This window comes from Thamnophis elegans, chromosome 8, assembly GCF_009769535.1.
Source record: "Thamnophis elegans isolate rThaEle1 chromosome 8, rThaEle1.pri, whole genome shotgun sequence".
NCBI classification, from domain to species: Eukaryota; Metazoa; Chordata; class Lepidosauria; order Squamata; family Colubridae; genus Thamnophis; species Thamnophis elegans.
The window spans coordinates 40,399,119-40,426,654 of record NC_045548.1 but is presented as its reverse complement, the minus strand read 5'-3'; the positions used below and the strand labels follow the sequence as shown (position 1 = coordinate 40,426,654).

The 27,536-nt window shown below is 38.7% G+C and overlaps 1 protein-coding gene across 1 annotated transcript; it reads left to right on the top strand.

The window, feature by feature from the left end:
* The first annotated feature begins 163 nt into the window (after positions 1-163).
* Positions 164-27,433, top strand: SDR16C5 (short chain dehydrogenase/reductase family 16C member 5). The gene is given in 9 exon segments (XM_032222817.1): positions 164-522; positions 10,956-11,297; positions 12,177-12,308; positions 15,641-15,740; positions 16,804-16,948; positions 18,743-18,807; positions 18,810-18,865; positions 22,538-22,607; positions 22,610-27,433. Coding segments are annotated over 8 exon segments (960 nt in total). The 5' UTR covers positions 164-522; positions 10,956-10,979; the 3' UTR covers positions 22,684-27,433.
* Positions 27,434-27,536: the final 103 nt, after the last annotated feature.

Sequence of the window (27,536 nt, the reverse complement as noted above, 5' to 3'; positions counted from 1 at the left end):
TTGGCAGGGATCCAATTGCAGCAGGGATATTGCTAGCTTTCAGCTGTGCCAGGCGGAACGAGAGGCACAAGTGGTGCCAAGCATTTCCCTCCCTCTTTAAGGGATGCTTAAGTGGGTTAACGCCACCCACCGCGGTGCCAAAGGGCGCTCAGTTTTCTAGTCCGTCCTCCCGCCCTCTCGGCAGCGGGATAACTGTGCTGAGCGGTGGAGAATTTCCTGCTTCCCCTGGAGAAACCGACCCCTGTCCGTCAACTTCTCCTTTCCACAGTATTGGCTGAACAGTGGGGAAGGTGAACTCGCTCCTGGAACTGCAGATTAGAATACAATTAGACTAAGCAGTCCTCCGAACGGAGCGCAGGTGGTAGGACCGCCTTTGGGGTGGATGGGCGGGTCTTCTTCTGGACCGCCATCTAGAGCCATCTGCGCTGACGGGGCTATTTCGTGGCGGCCTTCTTGTTCGCAGTACGGGCGTAATCTTTTCCTCTTCAGAGAGGTCTCGGACCGGAGGAGTAAAATAGCTGAGTAAGTCGGTGCGCGGGGCCGATAACTAGGTGGAAAGCTGCTACGGCATGGCTCTGGGGCGCTGAGGATTGTGGTTGTTTCATGCTCAGGGCTGGGACCCGAGGGACGCTGTAGAATAGATTTCACTTCGTGTGTACGCGCACACACACAGGGTGGTGGAAGAATAGAAACTGCTGCTATCTGCGGGTTTATGTCAACTGCTTCCTTTAATCCAAAGTTCAGAGTTACGTGGCCTGAATACAAGAGCAGCTCCTTTTTAGCGACAGGGAATTTCCTCTCATTTTTGCACAAGTTTGGTCAGGCTAAGGTGACCAGATTTTCAGATTGGTAAAGAGGCACACCATTGACGCGGGGGGGGGGGGGGCGGCTTGATTAAAAAATTTATATTTTGTCAAACATGACCCCAGGACACTGAAACCATCATAAATACAAATATCAGTTGCCAAACATCAAAATTTTGATCACGTGACCATGAGGATGCTGCAACAGTCGCTAAGTGTGAAAATGGTCGCTAAGTGTGAAAATGGTCATCAGTCACTTTTTTCAATGCCATTGTAACTTTGGTCAATAAATGAACTGTTTGAAAGTTAAGGCTAGCTTGCATTATAATGCCTTATGCCAGCTTACATTTTCAAGAGAGAGAAGCTAAACTCCTTGTTAGAATTGAAATAGAAATGAATAGAGTAGAGTAAAATAGAATAGAATAGTTTATTAGCCAAGTGTGATTGGACACACAAGGAATTTGTCTTTGGTGAATATGCTCTCAGTGTACATAAAGAAAAATAAAATAGTAACATAATGGGATCCTTGCTGCACCAAGCCTTCACTAATCCTCTCACTTTCATCAAAAACAGTAAAAATCAATCATGCTTTTTTATTTCTATTTATTATTTTGCTATGGCCACATATGAATATATATGCACATTCCAAACAGATTTTCTTACTAAACAGCCACCATTCTCATCCATAGGCCACTAAATGCCTCACCAACCTTTTCTGTATTCTTTCATTTCCTTCCATCCATTTTATTTATTTAACACAGAGTAGATTAGGCTGTCAGCCTTAGTCATTCTTCTAACATGACAACAATTCTTACCAACAAGGACGGTATTGGCATATTTTAGCTAATGCAACCTAAACATAACCAAAGCCTATTTCACTTCAAGTATGCTAACTTTATTCTATGCTTTCCCACGCATTACATGGCTTGAACGCTCGCGGATCGCCACCAAATTGCACAGGTGGTTGTTCTACCAGATGGACATCCTTACTTTTTCTCGAAATTGGGAGAGAGGCTGCCTTTCCTAGTCTAGCCCCGTAACAACAACCCTATGAGGTAGGCTGGGTTAAAAAAAAAGCGAGTGTCGGGGAATTCTGCGACTGCAACACCTCTTCGCTGCTCTCGCTTCCCAGGGAGCTCCCTTTCCTCTCACCGAGCAGCCTGTTCTCGGAACAAAACGGAGGGTCAGAGGCGGATACGCCTGGCAGTCGGTGGGGACGGTGGTGAGAGGGGCGTGCGCTGGGAAAGGGAGCTTACACGGTCCGCCACACGCCGCCCTTTCCCATTCCCCGTTACGCCCCCCCACCCCAAAAACAAACCACCAGCGCTCCTCCCGCTCCCCCACTCCCCAGGCCTGCAGCGCCTTTTCTTCCCGTTCGGCTCCGAGCCTCCGTCACGGACCTCTTTTGGCTCCGCTCTAGGCACCACTGGAAACATGCCAACCTCAATACGTCACATCGCCGCTACCCATGTTCATGAGGCACCGGGCATTGCAGGGCGCAGAGGAACCCAGCAGACAGACGGGAGACTGGGGGAGGGGGGAAGGAAGAGATCCCGTCCAGGGTAAAAAGAGGGAAAGGCAGAGAGCCTATCCTGGACGGGATCTCTTCCTCCCTCTCCCCCCCGGTCTCCCGTCTGCTGGATTCCTTTGCGCCCTGCGATGCCTGTCTGGGTTGGCTTCCTTGGACACTCAGCCTCCACCCCCACCCCCACCTTCCCTCCGACCAACTGTCAGTTTATTCTTCGCTACAAACAAAACACCCTCCCTTTCCCGGAATATGGAAAAATTGCTTTGGGGAAGTGGGGTGCGTGCTGGGAGGAATCTCTCTTCTCCCTACACGGACCCCACGGTGCCTGCATCAGAGCTCGGGCAGGATTCAGGTGAAGGAAAGGACTTTTCTTTTGCCGGCATCAGAGCTCGGGCGAGCAAAAGCAAGTATTTTAATCGGTGGGCTGCGCGCAGGGACGAATATATCCCCTCCTCCCTGCACGCATCCACTGATTAAAGTACTTCCTCTGGCCCGCCCGATCTCTGCTGCGGGCAAAAGGGAGCTGGGAGGACAGGAGATTCCTCCCTGCACGTGAAAGCGCTTTAGTCAGTGGGGTGCGTGCTGGGAGGAATCTCTCTTCTCCTCCCTGCAGGCACCCCACGGATTCCCGCATCAGAGCTCAGGCGTGATTCAGGCGAAGGAAATGACTTTTCTTTTGCCGGCATCAGAGCTCGGGCGAGCAAAAGCAAGTATTTTAATCAGTGGGCTACGTGCAGGGACGAATATATCCCCTCCTCCCTGCACGAATCCACTGATTAAAGTGCTTCCTCTGGCCCGCCCGATCTCTGCTGCGGGCGAAAGGGAGCTGGGAGGACAGGAGATTCCTCCCTGCACGTGAAAGCACTTTAGTCAGTGGGGGTGCGTGCTGGGAGGAATCTCTCTTCTCCTCCCTGCAGGCACCCCACTGATTCCCGCATCAGAGCTCGGGCGTGATTCAGGCGAAGGAAATGACTTTTCTTTTGCCGGCATCAAAGCTCGGGCGAGCAAAAGCAAGTATTTTAATCAGTGGGCTGCGTGCAGGGACAAATATATCCCCTCCTCCCTTCACGCATCCACTGATTAAAGTGCTTCCTCTGGCCCGCCCGATCTCTGCTGCGGGCGAAAGGGAGCTGGGAGGACAGGAGATTCCTCCCTGCACGTGAAAGCGCTTTAGTCAGTGGGGTGCGTGCTGGGAGGAATCTCTCTTCTCCTCCCTGCAGGCACCCCACGGATTCCTGCATCAGAGCTCAGGCGTGATTCAGGCGAAGGAAATGACTTTTCTTTTGCCGGCATCAGAGCTCGGGCGAGCAAAAGCAAGTATTTTAATCAGTGGGCTACGTGCAGGGACGAATATATCCCCTCCTCCCTGCACGAATCCACTGATTAAAGTGCTTCCTCTGGCCCGCCCGATCTCTGCTGCGGGCGAAAGGGAGCTGGGAGGACAGGAGATTCCTCCCTGCACGTGAAAGCGCTTTAGTCAGTGGGGTGCGTGCTGGGAGGAATCTCTCTTCTCCTCCCTGCAGGCACCCCACTGATTCCCGCATCAGAGCTCGGGCGTGATTCAGGCGAAGGAAATGACTTTTCTTTTGCCGGCATCAGAGCTCGGGCGAGCAAAAGCAAGTATTTTAATCAGTGGGCTGCGTGCAGGGACAAATATATCCCCTCCTCCCTTCACGCATCCACTGATTAAAGTGCTTCCTCTGGCCCGCCCGATCTCTGCTGCAGGCGAAAGGGAGCTGGGAGGACAGGAGATTCCTCCCTGCACGTGAAAGCGCTTTAGTCAGTGGGGTGCGTGCTGGGAGGAATCTCTCTTCTCCTCCCTGCAGGCATCCCACTGATTCCCGCATCAGAGCTCGGGCGGGATTCAGGCAAAGGAAAGGACTTTTCTTTCGCCAGCATCAAAGCTCGGGCGACCCCTTTTCTTCCTACCTCCTTCCCTCTTTTCTCCCTCCCTTCTTCTTTTTCTTCCTTTCTTTTTCCATCTTCCTCCTTCTCCTTCCATTATTTCTCCTTCCTTCCATCTTTTCTCCTTCCATCTTCTCCTCCCCTCCCTTCTTCTTTTCCTTCCCCCCTCCCTCCTTCCTTCCTCTCCTTCCCACTCCTTGCAACTGCAATCGGAACCGCAGACAGGGAAGAAGAGGAGGAAGCGGTGGCCGAGCCGAATCCTTTTGAGAGGGGACGGGCGCGACCTGGGAGACACAGGGAAACTCCGCAAAGGGGGAGAAGGAGAGGAGGGCCGTCTCCTCCCCCCAGCGCCTCCCAATTCCCACCGGTACCGTTACTCACCAGTTAAGCTGCAGCAAGCAAAAGACGAAATGAAATGGAGACTCGCGCGGTAAGCTAAGCGGACTCCAGCCAATCAGTGAGCTGGCTGGGATGGAAAACTGCGTGCTTAAAGTTTTCCATCCCAGCCAGCTCACTGATTGGCTGGAGTCCAGGCCAATCAGTGAGCGGCAGGCTGGGCTGGCTTAGATTTTTAGTGTAGATAGAATAGATGGGGAAACGGAACGAACGAGCTAGCGGCAGCTGATGATGGGCGGGGGAGCCAGCGAGCGCCAAAATAAAGCGGGGGTTTTTGAGAAGCGGGCGGGACGCGGGAAAAATGATGAAAATGCGTCCTTGTCCTGCCAAATGCGGGACGTCTGGTCACCCTAGGTCAGGCCCATATCTTGTCGAAATTAGCATAGGCAATGTTAAACTTTTTGCCTAATCCATATGTTGGGCTGTTGATTTATTTTAATTGAAGGGTGTATAAGGCCCTTCCTTTTTATACAGTATAACATCAGATGGGTAACAAACCAAACCTATTCAACATATTGAAAAAAATACAATGCATATGCAGTGTATATTGTATATTTAGTATATTGTACTGTTGTATTAAGACTATCATAATATATAATACATATGCAAATAAAGGTAGTGGGGATATGGAAAACGAAAAGAAAGAGATAGAAATGTAGGATGGTGGGGGAGAAAGCTTACAGGTCCATTTTTTTCAGTGTTGTCAAATACAAAGTAAAATTATAGCCTTGTCTATTCACTTTTACATATGGAGCCAATCGATGGGGTGAGCTCCCTTTACTTGTCCCAGCTCATGCCCATCTAGCGTTTGAAAGCCTGCAAAAGCGAGTGGATTAATAAGTGCCACTTAAGTGGAAAGGTAACCGTGTTCCGTGCACCTTTGGAGTATAGCTATGCTGGCCACATGACCACGGAAATTGTCTTCGGAAAACATTGATTCCCTCAGCTAAGGAACGTAGAGTCACACCTAACTGGATAGGACTCCTGACATTTTTATAACAACAAACAAATCAGGAAATCCCAAAGTCAAGATTTCCTGTTTTGAGCAGTTTTATATACTGTACTGTTGTGATTTCAGAAACTGGATTTATCTAGAAGTATTAGACAATGTTCTGAAACTGGTAAAAGAAGGTGTTGTGTGATCTGAGTACAAAACTGGCTATTGAGCTGAAATGTAGTAAACATTAGCTGTAGTTTATCTGTTGACAGTCTAGAAAAGTTCTCTCTTTCTCTCTCACTCTCCCTCCCCCCGTCTTGTAATTAAAGGTGCATAAGACTAATGAAAGTGCTGAATTATCTTCAACAATCAAGACAACACCTCTACATATGAACATCACCAGGTCGAGTATATAGAAATAAAATGGATTGAAGAGGCAGGCATTCCGAGTGGCATAATGATCAGAGAAAGAAGCTTTAGGAAGGAGCCACCCTAATATATCAAGCAATTAAAAGTGGTGGTAGTAAATGCATACTTTTAGACTTGCAAGATTCTTAAAATAAAGTAGAACTAGTTCAACTACTCATGTTTCCCATGTGGTTTAGCTGGGAGGGCTGACATGAATTGTTCCGAGTTAAGCTAAAAAGAAGAAAGCCAGGCAATTTGTATGTGATCTTGAACATATATCTATCATTTTCAAGGGAGAATACCAAGAATCACCTTGTTGATAGAGAAATATGAATTATGAATAATAACTCAAAAGAAATTATTAAGAATGTAAAAGAAGTTTGCCAAAAATGAAGAAAAGGAAGAAAACAAATAGGATATTAGAACAAACTGTGGAGATTCTCGAGAGAAGAGAAATCAAGCCAACAAAGATAAAATTCCCAGCAGTTTGTCAAAGAATTTAAGAGCACAGTTAGAAGAAACAATAAGCAGTATTACAGTAAAAACATTGAAGATGGAAACAGACATGTTAAAAACAAGGAAAGTCTTTCAACATAATTCTCAGCTCAAAAGGAGGTTCTAAACTTAAATTGATATGCGAGAATGCCCCATAGCAAAGAAATGGTTCACTTAATAACCATGACATTCACTTAATGACCACTACAAAAAAGGTCAGGAATTTGAGTCAGTCACATGATGACACACTTTATGACTGTCACAAACTAACAACCATAATTGGCAGGTTCAGTTTTAATTTGAGGACTACTAACATAGATTGTCTATAGTAATAAAAAAAAATCTGTAGTTAATCGGAGGCTGGTGATTTTACAATTCTGTACAGGTAATCCTCAACATACAACCACAATTAGGCCCAAAATTTCTGAGGCTAAGTGAGAAATTTGTTAAGTGAGTTTTGCTCCATTTTACGACTTTTCTTAGCACATTTGTTAAATGAATCGCTGCAGTTGTTAAATTAGTAATATGGTTGTTAAGCGAATCTGGCTTCCCCATTGACTTTGCTTGTCAGAAAGTCAAAAAAGGGGGATCACATGACTCCAGGACATTGCAAGGTCATAAATATGAATCAGTTGCCAAGCTTCTGAATGTTGACTACGGGAATGCTAAAATGGTCATAAGCAGTGGTGGGTTCCTACCAGTTCGAACCGGTTCTCCCAAACCAATAATGCTAGCTTCAAACAGAGAGCGAACTGGTTCTCTGGTTTTTTTTTTTTTACAGTGGGTTATACTTACCTTTATTCCAACTTCTGAAGCTCAGCTGATCCAGGCTGGCAGCTTGAATTGCCGCTCCTCCGCTGTTTTCCTTTCTTCTCAGTAACTTTCATTCCACTGCGCACATGCATGCTCAGCAAACTGGTAGTAACGCTGGTAGCAACCCACCACTGATCATAAGTGTGAAAAATTGTTCATAACTAACTTCTTTCTGTTGTAACTTAGCCAGTTTTATTATTTGACAGGCATAAAAAAGGCAAACTTCAAACAGAAATATATACAGAATTTAATATCTTTAGAAGGATGGATAGAAGTACAATAAACCATGGGCAGAGTAAGAAATCCTTTTACTCAGTTTGCTCAGTATTCCTACTAAATTCAATAGGATTTAAGCCAGGATATAATAAAGCTATTCTTAACCCTTAATAAAGAATTGTATGTAAAAAAAAATTGATATGCAAGTAACAAGGAGGTCTGTCTTCAAAGCAAGGTATGGTAATGGTATGGTATCTGCAACAAGGTGATGGCAGTGATATTGCAGTCAAAGTTCTGCTTGCCTTTGCAATGTCTGTGAACAAAAGGTAGAGCTTTGGGTGCCCCATTATAGCATTATTGTGACCCTTTTTATTTCTTAGTATAAGCTGTGGATAGTTTAATTATTTATTTTGTGTCATTGAGTCAGTGTTGATGAGCTCCTGTAATTTATCAGTTGCCAGTAAATAATTCAATTATGTTGGTGACAAAAATTCTGAAAATTCCTAGAATACATGTCTGTAGTTACATGACAGGGCATTTAAAAAGTCAGTCAAGGGGTGAATATGTACAACCAACTTATATATTTACTGCACTTCAGGATAATGTACACATAAACTGTCTACAAAGAGGGCATAACAAATTTTCTGCCACTTTTGCACCCAAATTCACATGGATTTTGTAATCTCTATTCAAAGATAGATAAACCCATTCTTCATGTGCTACAATACAATTTACTGTCTTGTATCTTGTACTTTTATTTGCATTTGGCCAAATGCCACAATATATGCGTCTAGGATAAACATTAATTGCAAATGTAATCTCTGAAATTATTTAATTATTTAATATATTTACCTATGAAGTTTCCTACCAAAGGAAACCTTTGGAAAATAATCACTTAAGCATCTTTGTTTAATCTTTGGGAGATTTGTCCCAGGACCGCTTTAAAATAAATCCATATAGAAGGAATGATATCTTCTATACATTGAAATTAACACTGCAAAGCTTTTCTTCCAAAGAAATATTATAAAGTCCTCTCATTAAATAAACTGAGAAAACTGCTAGAATTCCATTCAGTTAAAGCCTGCATATTTTAAGACAAAATGGAAATGGATACAATGTTCTAATTTATTTCTCCTTGAATAATAACAATTAAAGTATCTATTTAAATGAAAACTAGAAGTCACAGTCCCATTTTCACCTCCATAATAATCATAAGTTAGTTCTGCTAGGTAAGTTAATAATCATCTGTTCAAACGTCTCCCATGCTAAGGTTGTATATTGCTTTTATAAGAATGTAGCACTTCATAACCAAACCCCATCTCTATCATTCCATCCAATTGGTGGGGGAGGAAGGCATTATCTACGCTATTCATAATGTGCCGGAATTTTAGATAATACAGATATATTCTAACGACAATGAGACTGAATTCTGCCAGGAAGAAAGCTGTAGATATACTGATTGAAAGCCCAGAATCTTCCTCAAAAAAATGTATTCTAAAGAGATTCTAAGGTATCATCAGCAACTGCACTTACCGTATTTTTGGAGTATAAGACAGACCAATATTTTGAAAAGGCAATTTTTAAAAAAAAGTTTTTGCACTCTTCAGACCTCCCAAAAATGACTCGTTTTTTGTGAAAACAGGCCCGTTTTTTTTTTTAAAAGAGCATGACTAGCCTTTAGGAGGCTTGTATAGTGCTCAGGAGATGGGGAAAAATGAGCAAAAACGCCCCCCTTTTCACTCATTTCTGCCCTCCCAGCCCTCAGAAGCACTCTGTAAGCCTCCTAAAGGCTATCCACAGCCATTTTGGTGAAGGGGCAGGGTTTCGGGAGGCAGAAAATGCTGTATTCAGTATATAAGACGAACCCAGATTTTCACCCCCTTTTTTTTTTGAGGGAAAAGGGTGCATCTTATACTCCAAAAAATACGGTAAATATGTGTTCTGTACATAATGTGAGTGAAAACTAAGATTTGGTTAATACTTGTCCACACAGATATTCCAAGGTTTTAGATAGAATTGAGAAGTTTAAGCGAGTGAAATTAACAGTATAGCACCTCTGTTCTATTGCCAAGATGAAAATATGGATATGTCCATGTATCACCATGATCAAGCTCAAGGAAGAAATCTCTTATTATGGCTTTCAAATCTTCAATAATTCACCTTCCTACCTAGTATTTGGCTTCCTAGATAGGTCACTACATTTGCTATTATCATTGATGATGCCAAGGACCACAATTTCTATTTCCTAGCTAGCACTGTCCAACAGTTTATATAGATCAATGCCTTCACACTATGCAAATTAATTTTCCCAAGGGGCCACTTGAGAAACAGCCTGTTTTGGAGGGCCATTGACAGCACCACCTTCCACCATCACTGCCCCCTTCTGACATCATTACCCCCTCCTGCTGTTGCCATGGTTCAGACAAGACAACCAACTGGCCAGAGGTGGCCTGTGGGCCATAAAATGCCCAGGTCTGCACTAGGCAATCAAGACACCAGACAATCAAAATAAGCTTCCATTTCCCTATTAATATAACTACTTCATAACTAATGACCCAAAGTCTCCTTCCCCAAAAGGAATATTTTCAGTGTGATAAGGTATGGATTTGTTATTTAACAATTGAGTCCCTCCTATGTGAACATTGTTCTTATCCTTTAAGTAATGTCCTCACTCCCTAAGGGCTTCCTTTTCCACAGCAACAAAAAGTATCCTGGGAATGGGAAATTCTATATACCTCCATTACTTTCTTAATTTCTCAGCTCAGACGCTTTTGTTCAGTTCAGTTCCGTTTCAAGGGAAGAAACTGGAATTAAATTGACAGCCATTGCATTCAACACAAACCCACAACTTATGCCTAAATAATGATTATTTACTTATTTTTTCCTGATCTTTCTTAATCATTAAATATATTCAAATGGAGAAAAGAGAAATCAGTAATTTGACCAAGTGGGTAGAATTAGAAGCAACCAAGAAAGCAAATAAAAAGGGAATGGTATTTAGGAGTGGACATTTTTGGGAGTAAACTATTATGATTTTATAACTTTCCTGTTCAGTGATATTCTATAATTTCAGAGATATTTTGTGTCACAATATAAGGTAAATATAATAACTATATAGGTTTCTCTATGAAATCATGTTGAATTTTGAAATGTTTGTAATACATTTATCAGAATGTAAAAATGTTGCTCATTATTTTTTCTATGCATTAAAGATTTTGAAAATGTTAAACAGTCAAAAATTATTTAGAGGACTTTGTTGCTTTAGCTTCATCAGTCACATTGCCCACAGGTATGATATACACATGCCTCTTTCTCACCGATTAACCCTATCAGTTTTGATCTACCCCTCTGGAGGATCTCAAGAAATAAGAAAAGAATCCCAGCTGAAAGGAGTTGAAAACAAGACATAAATGTTTGGCAATGGATTTAACTGATCTTTCAATTTATTCAACAGGTAATCTTAAACGTGGTCTCCAAAATGAATTTCTTCCTGGAAACACTGAAAACTATTTTTCTGTGTATATATTATCTGATGGATTTTTTTTTATCGTTTATCTATGCACGGAAGAAAAATGTTGCTGGTGAAATAGTGCTTATAACTGGAGCTGGAAGTGGAATGGGAAGGCTGATGGCTTTAAAATTTGCTCAACTTGGAGCTACTTTAGTTCTTTGGGATATTAATCTGGAAGGAATCAAAGAAACAGCTAGATTAGCCCGTAAAATTGGGGCTGTGAGAGTACATGACTACATTTGTGATTGCAGCAAAAGGCAAGATGTCTATCAAGTGGCAGGCCAGGTAATTATATATTGTTATAGATTTTGTACAACATGTAATATTTTATTTAACCATCAAACATTTGTTCCATCTGCTAACATGGCATCTGTAAATCACTGGAATCCTATGTTGCATTAAACTAAAACTGGATTGACCCAGCATGTTAGGCAATAGATTGTGATTTATAAAGCACTCTGTTTTTATTACAACATGTAAATTCAAAATCATATTATAGGTTTGCATGTGTGAACCCAGTTGTTAAGTGAATAATATGTAGTCCTCAAGACGTTGAACAGAATCCCCAGTAGTTCTAGCCAACATGAACAATAGTGAAATATTCTGCTGGCTGAAATGCAAACATATCTGAGGACTGTACATGGCATTCCAAATTACTTGTGTGTATATGACACCATTATGTCATTTTAATACTACCTGTGGTCTTTGAGTTATTCAGAGAACGGTCTTTTTCACGGAGACTTCTGGGATAGCATTTTGTCATAAAACACATGCATCTCAATTCTTAGTGATGTCTTTTCAAACAGCAGTGAAGCCCCTAAGTTTACCAGATCCTTAATGCTGAATGACAAATTGAATAGAAGGGAATGAAGGTGAAATTTAAATCAGAGAAAAAATGTTTTATTTTGCAACTTGTCCCAGTGTTTTTTCTCTTCTGTGAAACTTTAAAGAAGTCTACTTTGCTGAACAGTGAAGTGTAACTATAAGTGTCAGATGAAATAAGCATGAGCCTCCATTTCATGTACTATAATGTCCGATGGCATGTTTAATGCAAACGTATGAAAATCTCTATATGAAGATTTTTGGTAGCTATGCTTTCTTTTGAATTGTAAATGTAAATTTACTACAATTGTTTTAACTTGGGCTGCTCTGTGGCTGTTCTAGGTGAAAAAGGAAGTTGGCGATGTTAGTATCCTGATTAATAATGCTGGCATCATAACAGGAAGGATGTTTTTGGACACCCCGGATATGCTTCTAGAGAAGAGTATTCAAGTGAACACAATGGCACACTTCTGGGTAACAAATTTTTGATTAATTGTGAAAGTATATCCAATGTTAACTTGAATTCTTTTTTTTTTAATTAGCAAAAATTGCTTTACAGATAGAACTCCCATGGAAAGTCCTTTGTCTTTTCTCATCACCTGATGACCAATAAGAGAAATGATTTCACAGTAGAATATCTTCTCTCACTAGCTTCTGATCAAATTTCTAAAGAGCAAACAAATAAAACAGAATCCAAGAAAGATGATAAGGGCAAGAGAGAAAATCATAACTATAAACCCTGTTTCTCATAAGCAATTTCAAAGCTATGCATAACATTGTCCTCAGCCCCCAATCAATTCTACCACCACATAATACTTTTCTATCCTACTGAAGAAGCTATTAGAATTGCACAAAGGTTCTCTTAGAAGACGATTCAATAATTTCAAAGCAGTAATTCTACAATAGGATCATGTTCTTTCACAAAAGGACTGTATGGTGATCTCTAAGATGCAGCCATATAGTGAGCTCCTTACCATTAATAAATCCCTTATCATTTTCAACCTGCAGAGGGCTTGTAGCCCACTGTCCCTGATCAACAAAAGATTATATTTTTAGTAATTTGATTCTCTATTTAAAAAAAAAGCTCTACAATTTTATCTAAAGCACATCCCTTAACCCTTCTCTACTCAACTATGGTCACTCAACTTGAGAAGCTAAAAATAATGAAAAAAGTTCCCCACTTCTAATGTTGATATTCATTTATGGATTTTGTCCTGCTATAAAAGAAATGAATACTATAATTGTAAAAGTGATAGAAAGCTGAACCAAGTTTTACTGTAGTGGAACAAATTGAACGTTTGGCTGAACATACATAAAATGTGCAGGATACTATCTAACTGTCTTGATTATTGGCCAGGCAGATATAAGATGTAAGCCAGTATCCAACAAATTTTGGAAAGAGAAAAGACCCAAAATCTGGAATGCTACCAATTGTTTAAGTAGTTATTGATATTGATTTTGACGAAGATTCACACTATCAGCTAGTGCTCTTGGCAATCACAGGTTCAACCCTAGAAGTTTTTAAAACCCTTTAAGTCATGCCTCTCTAAACATTGTATTTCTCAAGAAACAATAAAAATTCTTCTGTCTTCACTGCAAAGCGTTTCAAAAATGTTGTTTTTCTTTGTTACTACCTTTGACTTCAGTCTTGATTCCTGGCAATTCTATGCAGTTTTAAAGTCTGCATTTTTGCTATTGATGCCCTCTAGTGGTCGGTAAAAAAAAGAATCATAGCTGTGGTTAGCTGTATATATGAAATACTAAATTTCAACATATCACAGTAATAACATAGAAAGGTATAGCAGAAAAAAGCCAGTAGTCCATCGAATCTGCCCTTTGAGAGGTTTTATTTGTAATTTATTATTTTTATTTTATTTTGTAAGTTGATAGACATGTGTTTATACCAACCATATTTAAATCCAGTTACTTAGAATTGATCCACTACCTCCACTGGCAGTTGGCTCCAAGTTTGGACTACTTGTCGAACAACAAAGTACTGTTGAACTTCTGGAATTGGGCTAGATTAGATGTATTAGCATTTATCAAGATTTCAGATTTTACAAGGGTATTATAATGCAAAAGGCATATTTTTTTCATTGGTCCTGATGGGAAGATTTCTTGCAAAATAAATGAACATATTTATTTATAGAACCAGCAATTATATCACTTTAAACAAATACTGTAGATAAAATGGTATGTAATATACAGTACAACACAGTATAATACAATACAATACAATACAATACAATACGGACAAATAACAAAACTAACTGAAAACTAAAACCATTGCTAAATGTAACAGCCCTAGTGACATGTAAAATGTGCAAAATTTTAAAAATGGCTTACAATTATGTTTATTATGCCAATGACAATGTTAAATTGGGTTAATTGTAAAGAAATAAAACTTTCAATCTATGGTAGACTTTCATAAATGATTATTATTTATTTACATCAGTGGTAGTCAACCTGGTCCCTACCGCCCACTAGTGGGCGTTCCAGCTTTCATGGTGGGCGGTAAGGGTTTTGTCCAATACTGAAATACTTTCCTTTTTTAAAATTTAATTGACTTTAAAAAAAAAATTCATAGCATTATTTAAAAACATTTTCATTAGGTTTTCATAAAATCACCATTACTGTGGAACCGGTGGGCGGTTAGAAAATTTTACTACTAAGACATACAAAAGTGGGCGGTAGGTATAAAAAAGTTGACTACCCCTGATTTACATAGTGAAATAAACATTTATTTCTCCTGAATATATTCTGTATTGCAGGGGTAGTCAACCTTTTTATATCTACCGCCCACTTTTGTATCTCTGTTAGTAGTAAAATTTTCTAACCGCCCACCAGTTCCACAGTAATGGTGATTTATAAAGTAGGAAAGTAACTTTACTTTATAAAATTTATAAAGCAGAGTTACAGCAAACCCCTACTGCCCACCATGAAAGCTGGAACGCCCACTAGTGGGCGGTAGGGACCAGGTTGACTACCACTGCTGTATTGTATTATATAAGGAGTGTGGCTAAGCAAAATCTAACATACTGCCTTATAATATAGTACTTAGTATTTACATAAATGTTACTTCAATAAATGGCCCTGCATATACTGTTATTATTATTTAAATTTGTTATAGTCATGAGGCGCACACATTGGGGTTTTTTCTGCCAACATTGACTGATACTGACATCTGAGGAAGGAGGTCAACCAGTAAAAGTCAGTTCCTCTCACTTCCATCTACCATAGCTAGTCTAGAAGGATACAAGGATAACATGGTCAGTGGTATTGAAAGCCATTGAGAGATCAAAGTGCCCAAGGATGGAGGTGCCATACCACATCCTGTCCCCAACAAAGATTATCAACAAGCACAACCAACCCTTTCTCCATACTGTATCTCAATCCAACTGAAACAAGTCCAGATAATCTGTTTTCTCTAATACTCTTTGTAGCTAAAATCCAATCATCTTTTCCACATTTTCTACAAAAAGAAGTCTGGAGACTGGATGATTATTATCCCAAAAAGAGGGATCTAGTAGTGACCTCTGGAGAGAATGTACCCTTTCCTCTTTCAAAGAGATTGATACCACCACTTAGACCCATCCTTGGTCACTTCCAGATTGCTTTAACATTCCAGAAGAGACCAAAGTGAAAGATAGCTGCATTAAAAGACTAAGACTTTTCAGAAGCTCTGAAATATTGTTGTATCTACCCGATCAGGTCATTTTTGAAGTAAAATTTTCAATTTTAAAAAAATATTTATTTTTTATATATTCATTTGCTAAAATGTATTTGTTTTTACCTCTTCTTCATAGACTGTCAAAGCATTTGTTCCAGCCATGGTAGCTTCTAATCATGGACATGTGGTGACTATTTCAAGTGCAGCTGGTTTTTATGGTGTCAACAAAATGGCAGGTTAGTATATGGCAAAAGTGCTGCAGAACAGATTAAAAATAACTTTTAATCTTAATAGTTTAATTTGACAGTTGAGGTAGGCCAAAGAGTTAGCAACTTTTGTTACAAGTCAGTGTTTCCTTTGAACAAGAAATAAAAGACTGTAGGAAAAAAGAAGAAATATGAAAGAAAGGTAATCAGATTTATAGAAGTATTAGGCATTTCATGTACTGTATTTTTCGGACGCACCTGAGTATAAGACATACCTAGATTTCAAAGAAGAAAACAAGAAAAAATAGTTTTTGGCCTCCCTGCATCCAGTTTTTACTCTCCCTGACCTACAGGAGCACTGTCAGGCCTTCCAAACCCTCTGCGTGTCTTGTTTTTGCCAAAAACAGGTCCAGTTTTTGCCCTCCCTAGCCCCCAGGAACACTGCAGGCCTCCCAAACCCTCTGCGTGTCCTGTTTTTTTGGCCTGAACCCCCCACGTGCCCGTTTTTGCCCTCCCTGGTCTCCAGGAGCACTCTGCATGCCTCCCAAACCCTTCACACATCCCGTTTTTGCCAAAAGTGAGGTTGGGTGGGTTTCAGGAGGCCAAAAACAGGGCTGCATTTGGTCTATAAGACACACAACATTTCCACCCCACTTTGGGGGGGGTGTCTTATTATAGTCTGGTAATTGAATTAAATCCTGTGAATATGATGGTTGTCCATTTATTTAATTATTCCTTCTTTCACATTTCATAATATTTTAAGTACAGAACATTTTATCATAAATGTGGGACAGGAGCCAATAACAAATAATTACTGTTGCTATTAAGTATAACACGTATGCATACTAATTAAGAAAGTTGCATTTTCACACATCTGGATGGTAGGGAAAGACTGCCTTCTTTACCCTCAAAATTCCCAGACTCTTTAGCAGCAATGTTGTAAACATAGAAAATAGACCTCTGAAAGTACAAACAAAAGATGCCAATTACTATTGATTTTTATTCAGTTAGTTATGCTTATGTGTGATATCCAAAATATTTTTATAGGAAGACTATTCTTCATGCACATATTATTCTATTTCTCATTTTTCAGATTACTGTACAAGTAAATTTGCAGTTCTGGGTTTTGCTGAATCTCTAGCTTTAGAGATGTTGGCAATGAAAAAGAATGGTGTTAAATCTACAATTGTCTGTCCATATCTAGTGAATACTGGAATGTTTGAAGGCTGTGAAACAAAGTGAGTTGTTTACATTTCATATGTGGCCTTAAATGATTACATAAAATAATGACAGGTTTGAATAAAAATAGTGATGACAATTTTAAATATAACAGAACTTGGTCTTCTGCAACATTTTGTAACTTTATTAACAATTGTGTATATGAATTTCTACAGTTTCTCTATCAGAATTCATTTCTGATATTTCTACAGTTGAAGTCCACACATCTGCTGTTGTATATTGAAGTCACATACATGGAAGTATTCTTTTGGAGAAACCCTTCTGGTCATGAGGTCCTGCTCACAATACTTTTAGTAATATGAGGTATTCAGTACTGGTTCTGTTTCAGCTATCTTGTACTTTCCCCAAAAGGAAAGGCAACAAGAGAACATGCTTTGTTAAAGAAATTGCATGTTCAATTGAATCATGCAGTCAATATGGTGACTGGCTCAAAGGACAAATCAAATCCTTTCTCTTTATTGACAGAATTGGAGGACAAGGTTCATAAGGTATCAGGATTTCCTTTGTTTCAAGTTCCACTGCTTTATTCAGCCTACCAGACCTTTCAGAAAATCTGGCCAATAAATTCAAGAAGTAAACAATACCCTAATCAAGGAACAGCCAGGCAAGTTAACAGTAAACAGCCCAACTAAAAAACCTCCAAAACATCCCCCCGCTCCAGACACACATACCAACACTGACAGGGCAAGATACTGGTATATAAACTAAGAGCAAACCCCAGTCCTTTCTAGCAACGATATTACCTAATTTCAATAGTGAAATGTCTATAGAAAACAACCAAGCTCAGAGAACACCAAGGACCTCTCAGCTGTGGTGGCATAGTGGTTAGAATGCAGTATTTGCAGGCCACCCCTGCCCACTGCCAGTTTAATCCTGACTGGCTCAAGGTTGACTCAGTCTTCCATTCTTCTGAGATCAATAAAATGAGGACCCAGATTGTTGGAGTAAATACTGACTCTGTAAATTGCTTAGAGTGCTGTAAAGTACTTTGAAGTGGTATATAATATTTGCTATTTCAACCCTGAACAATAAATATTTTCCTTTATTGGTAAAAACTGGTTTTGGTTTCTGAATGCTTATTAATGGAATATTTGCAAATTACCCCATTAAAATTAAGAAAACTACCTATAAAAAGTTGAAATGTTGTCCTAAAAAATAAAGAGTTCAGATTCTGATAAAACAGTATAAGCCAAATGAGAAATATGGATAGATACATAGGTACACAAATGATAATGCCTTAAAATATTAAAGGAAGAATTTACTGGATTGATAAAATACCAGATCTAAAATCAATTTTTAACAAAGGTTAAAAAATTAAACTGAGGGATTATTTATATAAATTATCTTGCTTAAAAGCCTTTTATAAAGAAGGCATATGAAGAACTGAGTAAAATACAGATGACAAATTGATGATAAAATAGGAAAAATTAAATGCAGATTTTATCCATTGTTAATTCAAATATGTAATCTCTCTCTCTCTCTCTCTGTATGTGTATCTATGTTTGTGTTTTACTTTTGTGTATTACTATTTATTGTAATAAGTTATATTATTGTAATTTGAATTATTGTAGTATTTTAATAGTATGTAATATATGTATTACATATAACACCTAAGAAAAAGGGAATGAGCAAGAGAAGATGTTGGGGTTACTGAGAAAGAATGGGAGACAATATTGGTTGGTTGGTGCTGGTTCCAAGTGAATTGATGATTGCTTTAAGCTTCAACTGCTATTATTACAGACAAAATATGACAAAAAAATGTAATTCAAAGTGGTGGTGTTTTATTCCATCAGGTGGTCTAACTTGCTGCCCATTATAGATCCAGAATATGCTGTTGAAAGAATTGTGTCTGGGATACTCCGAATGAACGATATATCTTTATACCACGAAGGCTACAGTTGTTTAACATGATAAAAGGTAAGATTATTCTGCTAGAACTAATTGAAAATGTGTGTCAAGAAAGGACCACTGAACACCAACAAAAACAAGGTGGTAACACCCAAATTGTGTGCTCTATTGAAAGAGTTCTTAGGCCAGTGGTGGGTTGCAGGTGGTATGCCCCGGTCTGGGTGTACCGGAGCCCGCCAAGAGCACCGGATACCGATCCGTTCTGGTGCTCTGGAGGGCCCGCCCACCCAAGCTCCTTACCTGTCTTTTAAGGTTCCGTGCTTCTGCGCACAGCGCATACAGCGCCTGCACCACACTCCGCGGAGCAGCTGGAGCGTCAGAGAGGCACTAAGAAGCATGCGCTCACTGCGCACATCCATGTGGACGCTGCCGGGCCCAATCCAACCATACCAGTTGGAACAGAATCCAGAACCCACCACTGTTTTAGCCCTATGTAAATAGGCAAATCTTACTCAGGTTAATTTTCCCATTTTGGGTGGAAGATTAAACACTAGTTTGCAACCATTCATTTTCTTTACCAATAATATAAAATGTTATAGGCACAGAGTCATAGTTGGAAATGCATATATTGTTAAAAATAGGTATTTTGCTTTGCAGTTTATTATAATATTTTAATTGATTTTAATTTAAAAAGTAGAGGGCAATAAGCCTTGTGGGTACAAAAGATTAAAAGTATGGCAAGCATTCCAATTCAATTGTTATTTTTAATTGAAAAACTGAATTAGTCAGAAGACACCAGGCTAAACTACTTAAATGACATTTTTCTTTTAGAACAGATTCTAAAGATGATATTCAGTTTCATATAAAAATACAAAAAAAATGGATTCCCCTATAGTTAATATTTTTTAAAAAAAGTAATGAGAAATTAGTGTCATACATTTTCATCCAATAGCACAAATAAAGAACATGCTGAGTGAAGAAATGTAGCAGAATGGTACTTCACAGAAAAATGGCAAAGAACAGTGTAGCAGATAGAGCATCAAATTCCTGATGTATATTCTTTGAGTGTGCCATCAGTCCTTGGGAAGATTTATTTCCTTTAACTTGAAGTGATACCCACTAATCTTTCTTTTGAAAAGATCAAGCGGAAGCTTTGTCACATGTCACATACCTCAGACCAGCTGCACCTATGCACTAAAGTCAGGCACCATCAGTGTTCTTTTTTGTTTTTGTTGTTGGTTTAGAAAAGAAAATTGAATCATATCCAGGGGGATATGAAAGAATATTGGAATGTGTAACAACAGAGACCACCAATGATTAGTGAGCATATTTGGAATTCTGAGAACATACTGGGAATTATTTTACAAAAGGGTTGTCCTGGTTTTACATGTTGTCTTCCTCTCTTCTACCTTCTGTCTCGCTGCAGAATTCACCATGCTACTTCCTTTATCTTTTCCCCTTCTGGTTGGAAGATTAAGCACTAGTTTGCAACCATTCATTTTTCTTTACCAATAATATAAAAAGTTAAGGGCACAGAGCCATAGTTGGAAATGCATATGTTGTTAAAAATAGGTATTTTTCTTTGCAGTTTACTATTAAATTTTAATTGATTTCAATTTAAAAATAGGGGGCAATAAACCTGGTGGGTACAAAAAATTAAAAGTATGGCAAGCATCTTTACAATAGAACCATTTCTAGAGAGAATATCAAGTTCGGATATCACTTTGTAGTTAGGATATTGTTGAAGGCACATTTTACTGCTTGCAGCCAGCATAAAATAAATAGTATACACAATGCAGAACAGATATAGCTTGTCTTCAGTGCTTTCCTGGAGTCACACTTAGAGCAAAATTGAATGTGGTCATCTTCAGGTATTGCCTAGAGCCTGATACTGTAAGTTTTCTCCATCAGAAGGAGCTGACCCTTGGGGTGAAGTTACTTGCAGAAATTTAAAATCTGCAAAATAACCTTTGCTTCGGTGATAGCCCAGCAAAGGACAAGATATTGTTAGCAATAGCACTTAGATTTATATACCACTTCACAATGCCTTACAGACCTCGCGAAGGGATTTACAGAGTTAACATATTGATTAGTCTTTCTAGTTTTGTACTCAGAAAGGCTGTTTTTTGTTTGAGACAGAACCTGAATGGATTTTACTATAAATCCAGCCCTGGAAGAGTTAACAATTCTGGATAAAATGGACCCAAGGAAAGAAAGCCCACAATTCAACTACCATTGTATTCCTATATGCAAAAGCTGGGGACAAAAAGAACAATCACATTAATTGAAGAATAAGAAATAGAAAGGTTTTATTTGCTTCAAATTGTGAGCAGGGATGCCTCATAATGTTTGTTTGTTTGTTTGATTAGTTTTGTATGCCGCCCACTCCCCAAGGACTCCGGGCGGCTCACAATAAAACAGGGAAAGGGGAAATAAATAAGACGATACAAAAAATTTAAAAATACACAACATTCACAATTGAAGCGGGGCTGGATATTTCAAGCCTGTCAGAACAGCCAGGACCTAGTAGCTTTACGGAAGGCCGGGAGGGTAGTAAGGGTCCGAATCTCCACGGGGAGCTCGTTCCAGAGGGCCGGAGCAGCAACAGAGGAAGGCTCTCCCCCGGGAGCTCGCCAGCTGACATTGGCTGGCAGATGAGACCCGGAGAGGCCAAGCATGTGCGATCGAATCGGTCTTTGGGAGGTAGTTGGCAGGAGGCAGTCTCTCAGGCACCCAGGTCTGATGCCATGCAGGGCTTTATAAGTAACGACTAGCACCTTGAAGCGTGTTTGGAGACCAATGGGCAGCCAGTGCAGCTCGCGGAGGATAGGTGTAACGTGGTGTATCTAGGTGCACCCACAATCGCTCGCGCAGCTGCATTCTGGACTAGCTGAAGTCTTCGAACACTTTTCAAGGGCAGCCCATGTAGAGCGCGTTACAGTAATCCAGTCTTGAGGTGACGAGGGCGTGAGTGACTATCTGAAGTGCCTCCCGGTCCAGATAGGGTCGCAATTGGTGCACCAGGCGGACCTGGGCAAAGACCCCCCCCTGGTCACAGCCGACAAATGGTGATCTAAAGTCAGCTGTGGGTCCAGGAGGACTTCCAAATTGCGAACCCTCTCTGAGGGGCGTATAATTTTACCCCCCAGATGAGAGATGGAATAGTTAGCCAGAGAGGCAGTAGTTTGCAGAAGTGTAAACAGCTAGTGGTGGCATGAATCAGAGAACAATTATTACATACCAGTGGATAAAAACAGTACTAAAAGTGGTTAGATGGTTTTACTATATATACTCTGCATTTCTACATCTCGAAGAAAATTGGTAAATGCAAATAAAGACATTTCTATTTGATCAATAGCAGATCAAAGATTATAGGATATTTAAGGTTGATATGTGTGTATGCCCTTACCCGAGTTATATACGTCTCTTCCAAAGAGAATCAAATTGGTTCTCTTATTTGCTGTCATCTTTTTAATATGACTAAGAGAGACTTTTATTTATTATCTGCTGTCTACAATTTTAGTTTTTTTGCTATGTTATAAAATTTAATTTTATGTTGTTTCTTTTGCATTTAATATTTATTAAATTTCTATACTGTCCATCTCACCTAATTCTGTTTAGCTTCTTAAACAATGTGTAAAATTGGCATAAACGTAGCATAAACATAGCGTAACGTAAAACTGAGAGCAACTCAAAGTTTAATACAGTATAGGGTGGCTTATGTTCTTCTTTCTTCTTTTAGCACTGTTCCTGCAAAAGCACTTGATATCCTTTATGACTATTTTGGAATTTTAAAAGTTATGAATAGATTCAAGGTCGGACAAAGAAGATGGATGATCACAAATATCAGACAAAATCAATAAAACCTCCAGGTTCCCTTGACTAATTATAAATTGAAAAGCCAATATATAGAACTTCCAATTTCATTTTGTTGCTGAAAGGGTACACTTAAAACAACAAATCTGGAATAGCTTACTAGCAACAAGTTAATAATGGGAAAAGAATATGAATAATTTTAACTACAAATGTTTTTACAATTACCTAAATATAACTTAATAGTGGTGCTTTATTTTAATAAAAATTATTTAGTTATAGGGAACAAATTACTTTTGGTGGACTGTTAGCGAAACAAGGAAAATGTAAACTAATGATATAAGGTGAAGATGCTCAAGACCTAGTTGTCTAATTACCCCCCATTTGGCTCAGGAGATTGTGGTTTTTCACTTTAGATGAGAAGAGGAAGAAGTTCTTGTTATCTCCCCCAAAATGCCCAGGTATTATTTCATAGTTATGTTCTGTATCCTAATCCAGACTGACTACAACTGCCCACCTAGAAGTTGAATGGGAACATCTCATGGGCTTTCCAGACCTTGCAGTAGAAAAATGTTAGCTTCAAAGTACCCAGCCATAACAATATTGTATCAGCTAACTTGGCATTTAGATACAAAATTAAGAGGCTTACAGCACTAGCAAAATTTTTGAGTTCAATTATCGCTCAGATTTTTCACAATATTTATACCTCTGCTTGGATATACTCTGGTAAGAATCACAGGCCTTTATCTAATTAAATTAGCTATTTTAAAATACAATTACTAAAAACACTATTTTAATATTAGCAAATTTTAAATTGTGTAATGAGCAGTCTCCAATCAACATTTTTTTATTACACTCTGCACTTCAAGGACCATCTATTTCGATGTGAAACTGTTTTTCTTGGAAACAGTTTATGAACGTTTTGATTCACTTCTCTTGCAAAAGTTTCTTAACGTGCTTTCTTTCATTAAAATGTTGTTTATAATTATTAAAATTATATTATAGGATCCATCCTGATGCAAATGCTTCACATGAAAATTATTGCACCTGTTCTTGTGAAATATAAAATGCTTTGTCTTATACCTCTAATTTTATTGCATCCCAGCCAAAAATGAAGTTGGTACCATAGTTTTGTTTATTCTATTCCAGATTATGTATGAGAGATCAGGTAATAGATGTCAGTTGGGTCAACTGATTGACTTCAAATCTATGAAGTATAGGGGCAGAGTCTAATGAAAAATGCAGGGAGAGAGAGAAACCCACTACCATCACCATACCCAAATGTTTAAATTGCCATAAAATATAACAGTGAATTACCGTATATTTCCAGAAGCCTGTTTACTGTTTTATGCAGCTTGAGTTAGTCCATGATAAAGTTTTATCTTGAGTATTTGATAAATCTATGCAACTCTAACGTAGCAACCTTGTTAAGGTTAGGGCAGGATTCATAGGCCTGAAACTTCACTAGAATAGATCTCTTTCTGAATTCGGCTTCTGATCTGGGAAAAGATCAAATAATTATCAGAGATTAGGCCTCCAATTCACTACATAGCCCTAATACAGAGCATATATAATCTCTTTCACTTAATCAGTAACTTTAGATACCTTAGCTCAGGGGTGTCAAACTCGTGTCGCCACATGACGCATTGTGACTTTTTTCCTTTGCTAAACTGGGTCTGGATGGTGGCCAGAGTGTGATGCATCTGGCCCGTGGGCTGCAAATTTACCATCGCTGCCGTAGCTGTAAAGTTATTTCATATAAATACATAGTAAAAATGACCATCACATGATCAATTTATGCCAAGAAACCAGTTAGGTTTATTAATTATTTGCTGGGTCTTAACTCCTACTTATTTCGGTGTTGGCTGTTGAGAATGAATGTGTTCTGGTCTTTTGTTTAAGTTTTTATTGTCTCTTTTGCATATTGTGTAAATAGATTTATTTCTATGTATCAATTGGTGGCTGATCTGTTTTAATTCCAAGCTTTCAGGAATTCACATCTTACAATTAACACACTGTTACAACAACATGGCATCATAGTAGCACACAAAGTAACTAAAACCTTTCAAACATCTTAAATAAAGCAAAAGAGACAACAGCCCGAGGCAACAAAATAGGAGTCATCTACAATATACAGTGTAAACATTGTACAGACAATGTTTATGTAGGACACACAGACACAAGACTTCTCACTGGGAAACTGAACATCCTAAACAAAGCTAAATCCAAAACACTAGGGAATTGGTGTCACTAGGCTATTGGTGGAGGCTCTGGGGAAAGGCCAGAGCCGGGGAATGGCGCATTCCCCAACCCAAGCAAGGTGAGCAGGCAGAGGCCCCAGGGCGAGCCCAGGGATGCTGGGGAGGAGGGGCGGCAAGCTCCGAGGACAATGGGGGGATTAGCACAAGTCGCAGGCTTACCTGTAGGCAGGAGAAGCCAGATCAGGGCCACTCAGTTGGGGCACACAGACATGCATCGCATGGGAAGGCAGCTTAAGCAGGCAACTTAGAGTAGAGACTGCGCATGTGCAAGCGAGGACCCACACACAGTGAAGAGTGACTACGCCATGTGACATATTGGGGCATTTTTCTCCTTTCCTAATCCAGACATGGGCATGGCCAGAGCATAACACATCCAATCCATGGGCTAGGAGTTTGACAGCCCTGCTCTAGAATGAAGTGATAATAGATTCAAGTCTATTCTCAGATGTGGAATTTCACTAGGTAACATAGTTGATTTGCTACAGGGAAGCACATTAGTAAAAGAAATAAGATTATTAGCAATAAATCAATTGTTTTGAAAAAAATATATTTTGCAATATTTTTTTTCTGAAATGACCACTGTAAATGTGACCTGGCCCACTGGAGGCAGTGGAGTTATTGACAATTTTAAGTTTCTCTAGTTTACTAAATGCATGTTACTACTACTAGAGAACAAAAATCTAAACTCCTTTAATTAGAAGCATGTGATTGGCAATAAAAGGAAGTAATTGCAGCTTCAGAAACCAGGAAAAGATGGAAGAATGAAAAGAATGTGTGTGTGTGTGTGTATTCATAAGTCTAATGACATTTCTTATTTTCTAAATTGTTTTAATCTTAAAACTTGCCAGGAAATAGGAGCTACTGAGACTTTGTTTTATTAAAACAATTTATATAGGCTGTCCAATTCACAATGACTTGGGATTATGTACATTAAAAAGACAATTTCATCCACATCCTCACCTACAAATTTTCAATAATTTTAGAATAATTTACCTCACTGTACACTGTAAAAGTGTAACTTCATGACTAATGGCTTGATAAATAAATAATATATTTTAATGTATAGTACACAAATAGATTAATAGACCTTTTCAGGTCTTTCTCTATAAACAATTGTTGCATCTAGGATAGTCATCAAGTAAAAAACAGTGTTTTCTGTTAAGGTCAATTCCAGAAAACTCATGCAGTTTTCTTTACAAAATATAGAAATTGGGGGGGGGGGGGGGATCTATTCTATTTTTTCCTACCAATCTCAATTCTACAGCCTTTGTATTCCATAGAGACCTTCCATCAATTACAACCAGGCCAATCTTATTTAGCATTTAGGAATATTACCTAGTTGTTAAACGGGCATCAAAGCAACTTGAGTTGTAGTAAACTTTATAAATGCTTTTTAGTTTAGTATTTAAACATCAACAATGCTGTGTACACGCCTTACTATTTTTCCCAATGTATTACATACATCAATATAACAGTCATATTTCTAATAGTATCTGAAATTACCTTAATTATCTAGAAGACAAATATAATTACCAATAACGATTTATTCTAGAAAAAAGAATCGAGCCATGTTTTTGTACTTGAAAGACTTAATCAATCCAAATTCTTTCTAAGATCATGAACAGGCAAATAATATATTTATATTAATAATACATTGATATAATAATTGTGTCATAAATCTCCCTACTCATGCAGAAATTCAAATTACAGTATTTCAAATAAATCCATCTAGTTTGTTTCTATATCTGAAGAGATGTATATCAGCTACTTTAGTTAATTGATTAAAATGCATTATTTTCCAAGATTGTCAGTTTTTGTTTTTCTGTATCTTAAATTCATTTCACAATAGCGTATGTCTGTAATATAGTAAGAGAACAAATCTTGATCTTTTGTAAATGACATCCTCAGGTTTTGAAAATCTCATATCTTCTCTATCTGTAATCTTAACGCTTCATATCTCCAGTATATTCATAAAACTAATAGACCCATTTCATCCACCAGACCTGAAAAAATACTATCTTGGGAGTGAAGGATATCGTAAAAAAACAATTAAACTATTTATGAATATTTGTGGATTCTGAAAAATCCGCAATGGAGTATTTTAAAAGATCAAGCCAACCAACAATTTCACATCAGTACTTATTTTGCAGACATTCTAAGAATAGTTGATAACTTGTCACTGCCCTCTAGTCACTTTTCATCCTTAATTCTCTGTAATCCAATTCTATATAATGCCATTTTGAAAAATTGAAGATTCAACAGTTAAACAGGGGCAGAAAACATAAATGTAAAATCCAAACTTTTGTGTTGAACACATGACCCACATTAGTTGAGTTCAGGATTAAGATACAGTAATAAACAATTGTTTATTTAATAATTTTACTAAATATGGGAAAAGTTTCAATATTGTCTGAAATGTTGCTGTAATTTTTCACATTCTAATTTCAGTATAGCTGCCTAGGAAATAATGGAGAACTGTGTCTACTCAGCATCAAAAAAACATTTTTAAAAAGAATCATAAGACATATGTATCACACTTAAAATTCTTGTTTCAACACAAGTGCAGTACAAATAAAAGTAGGAATGAAAACATCAGCTGAAATAATTCACAAGATTAAATCTGCTGGAACACCCTTTCCTTTCAAAAAATTAAATATGGTTCAGA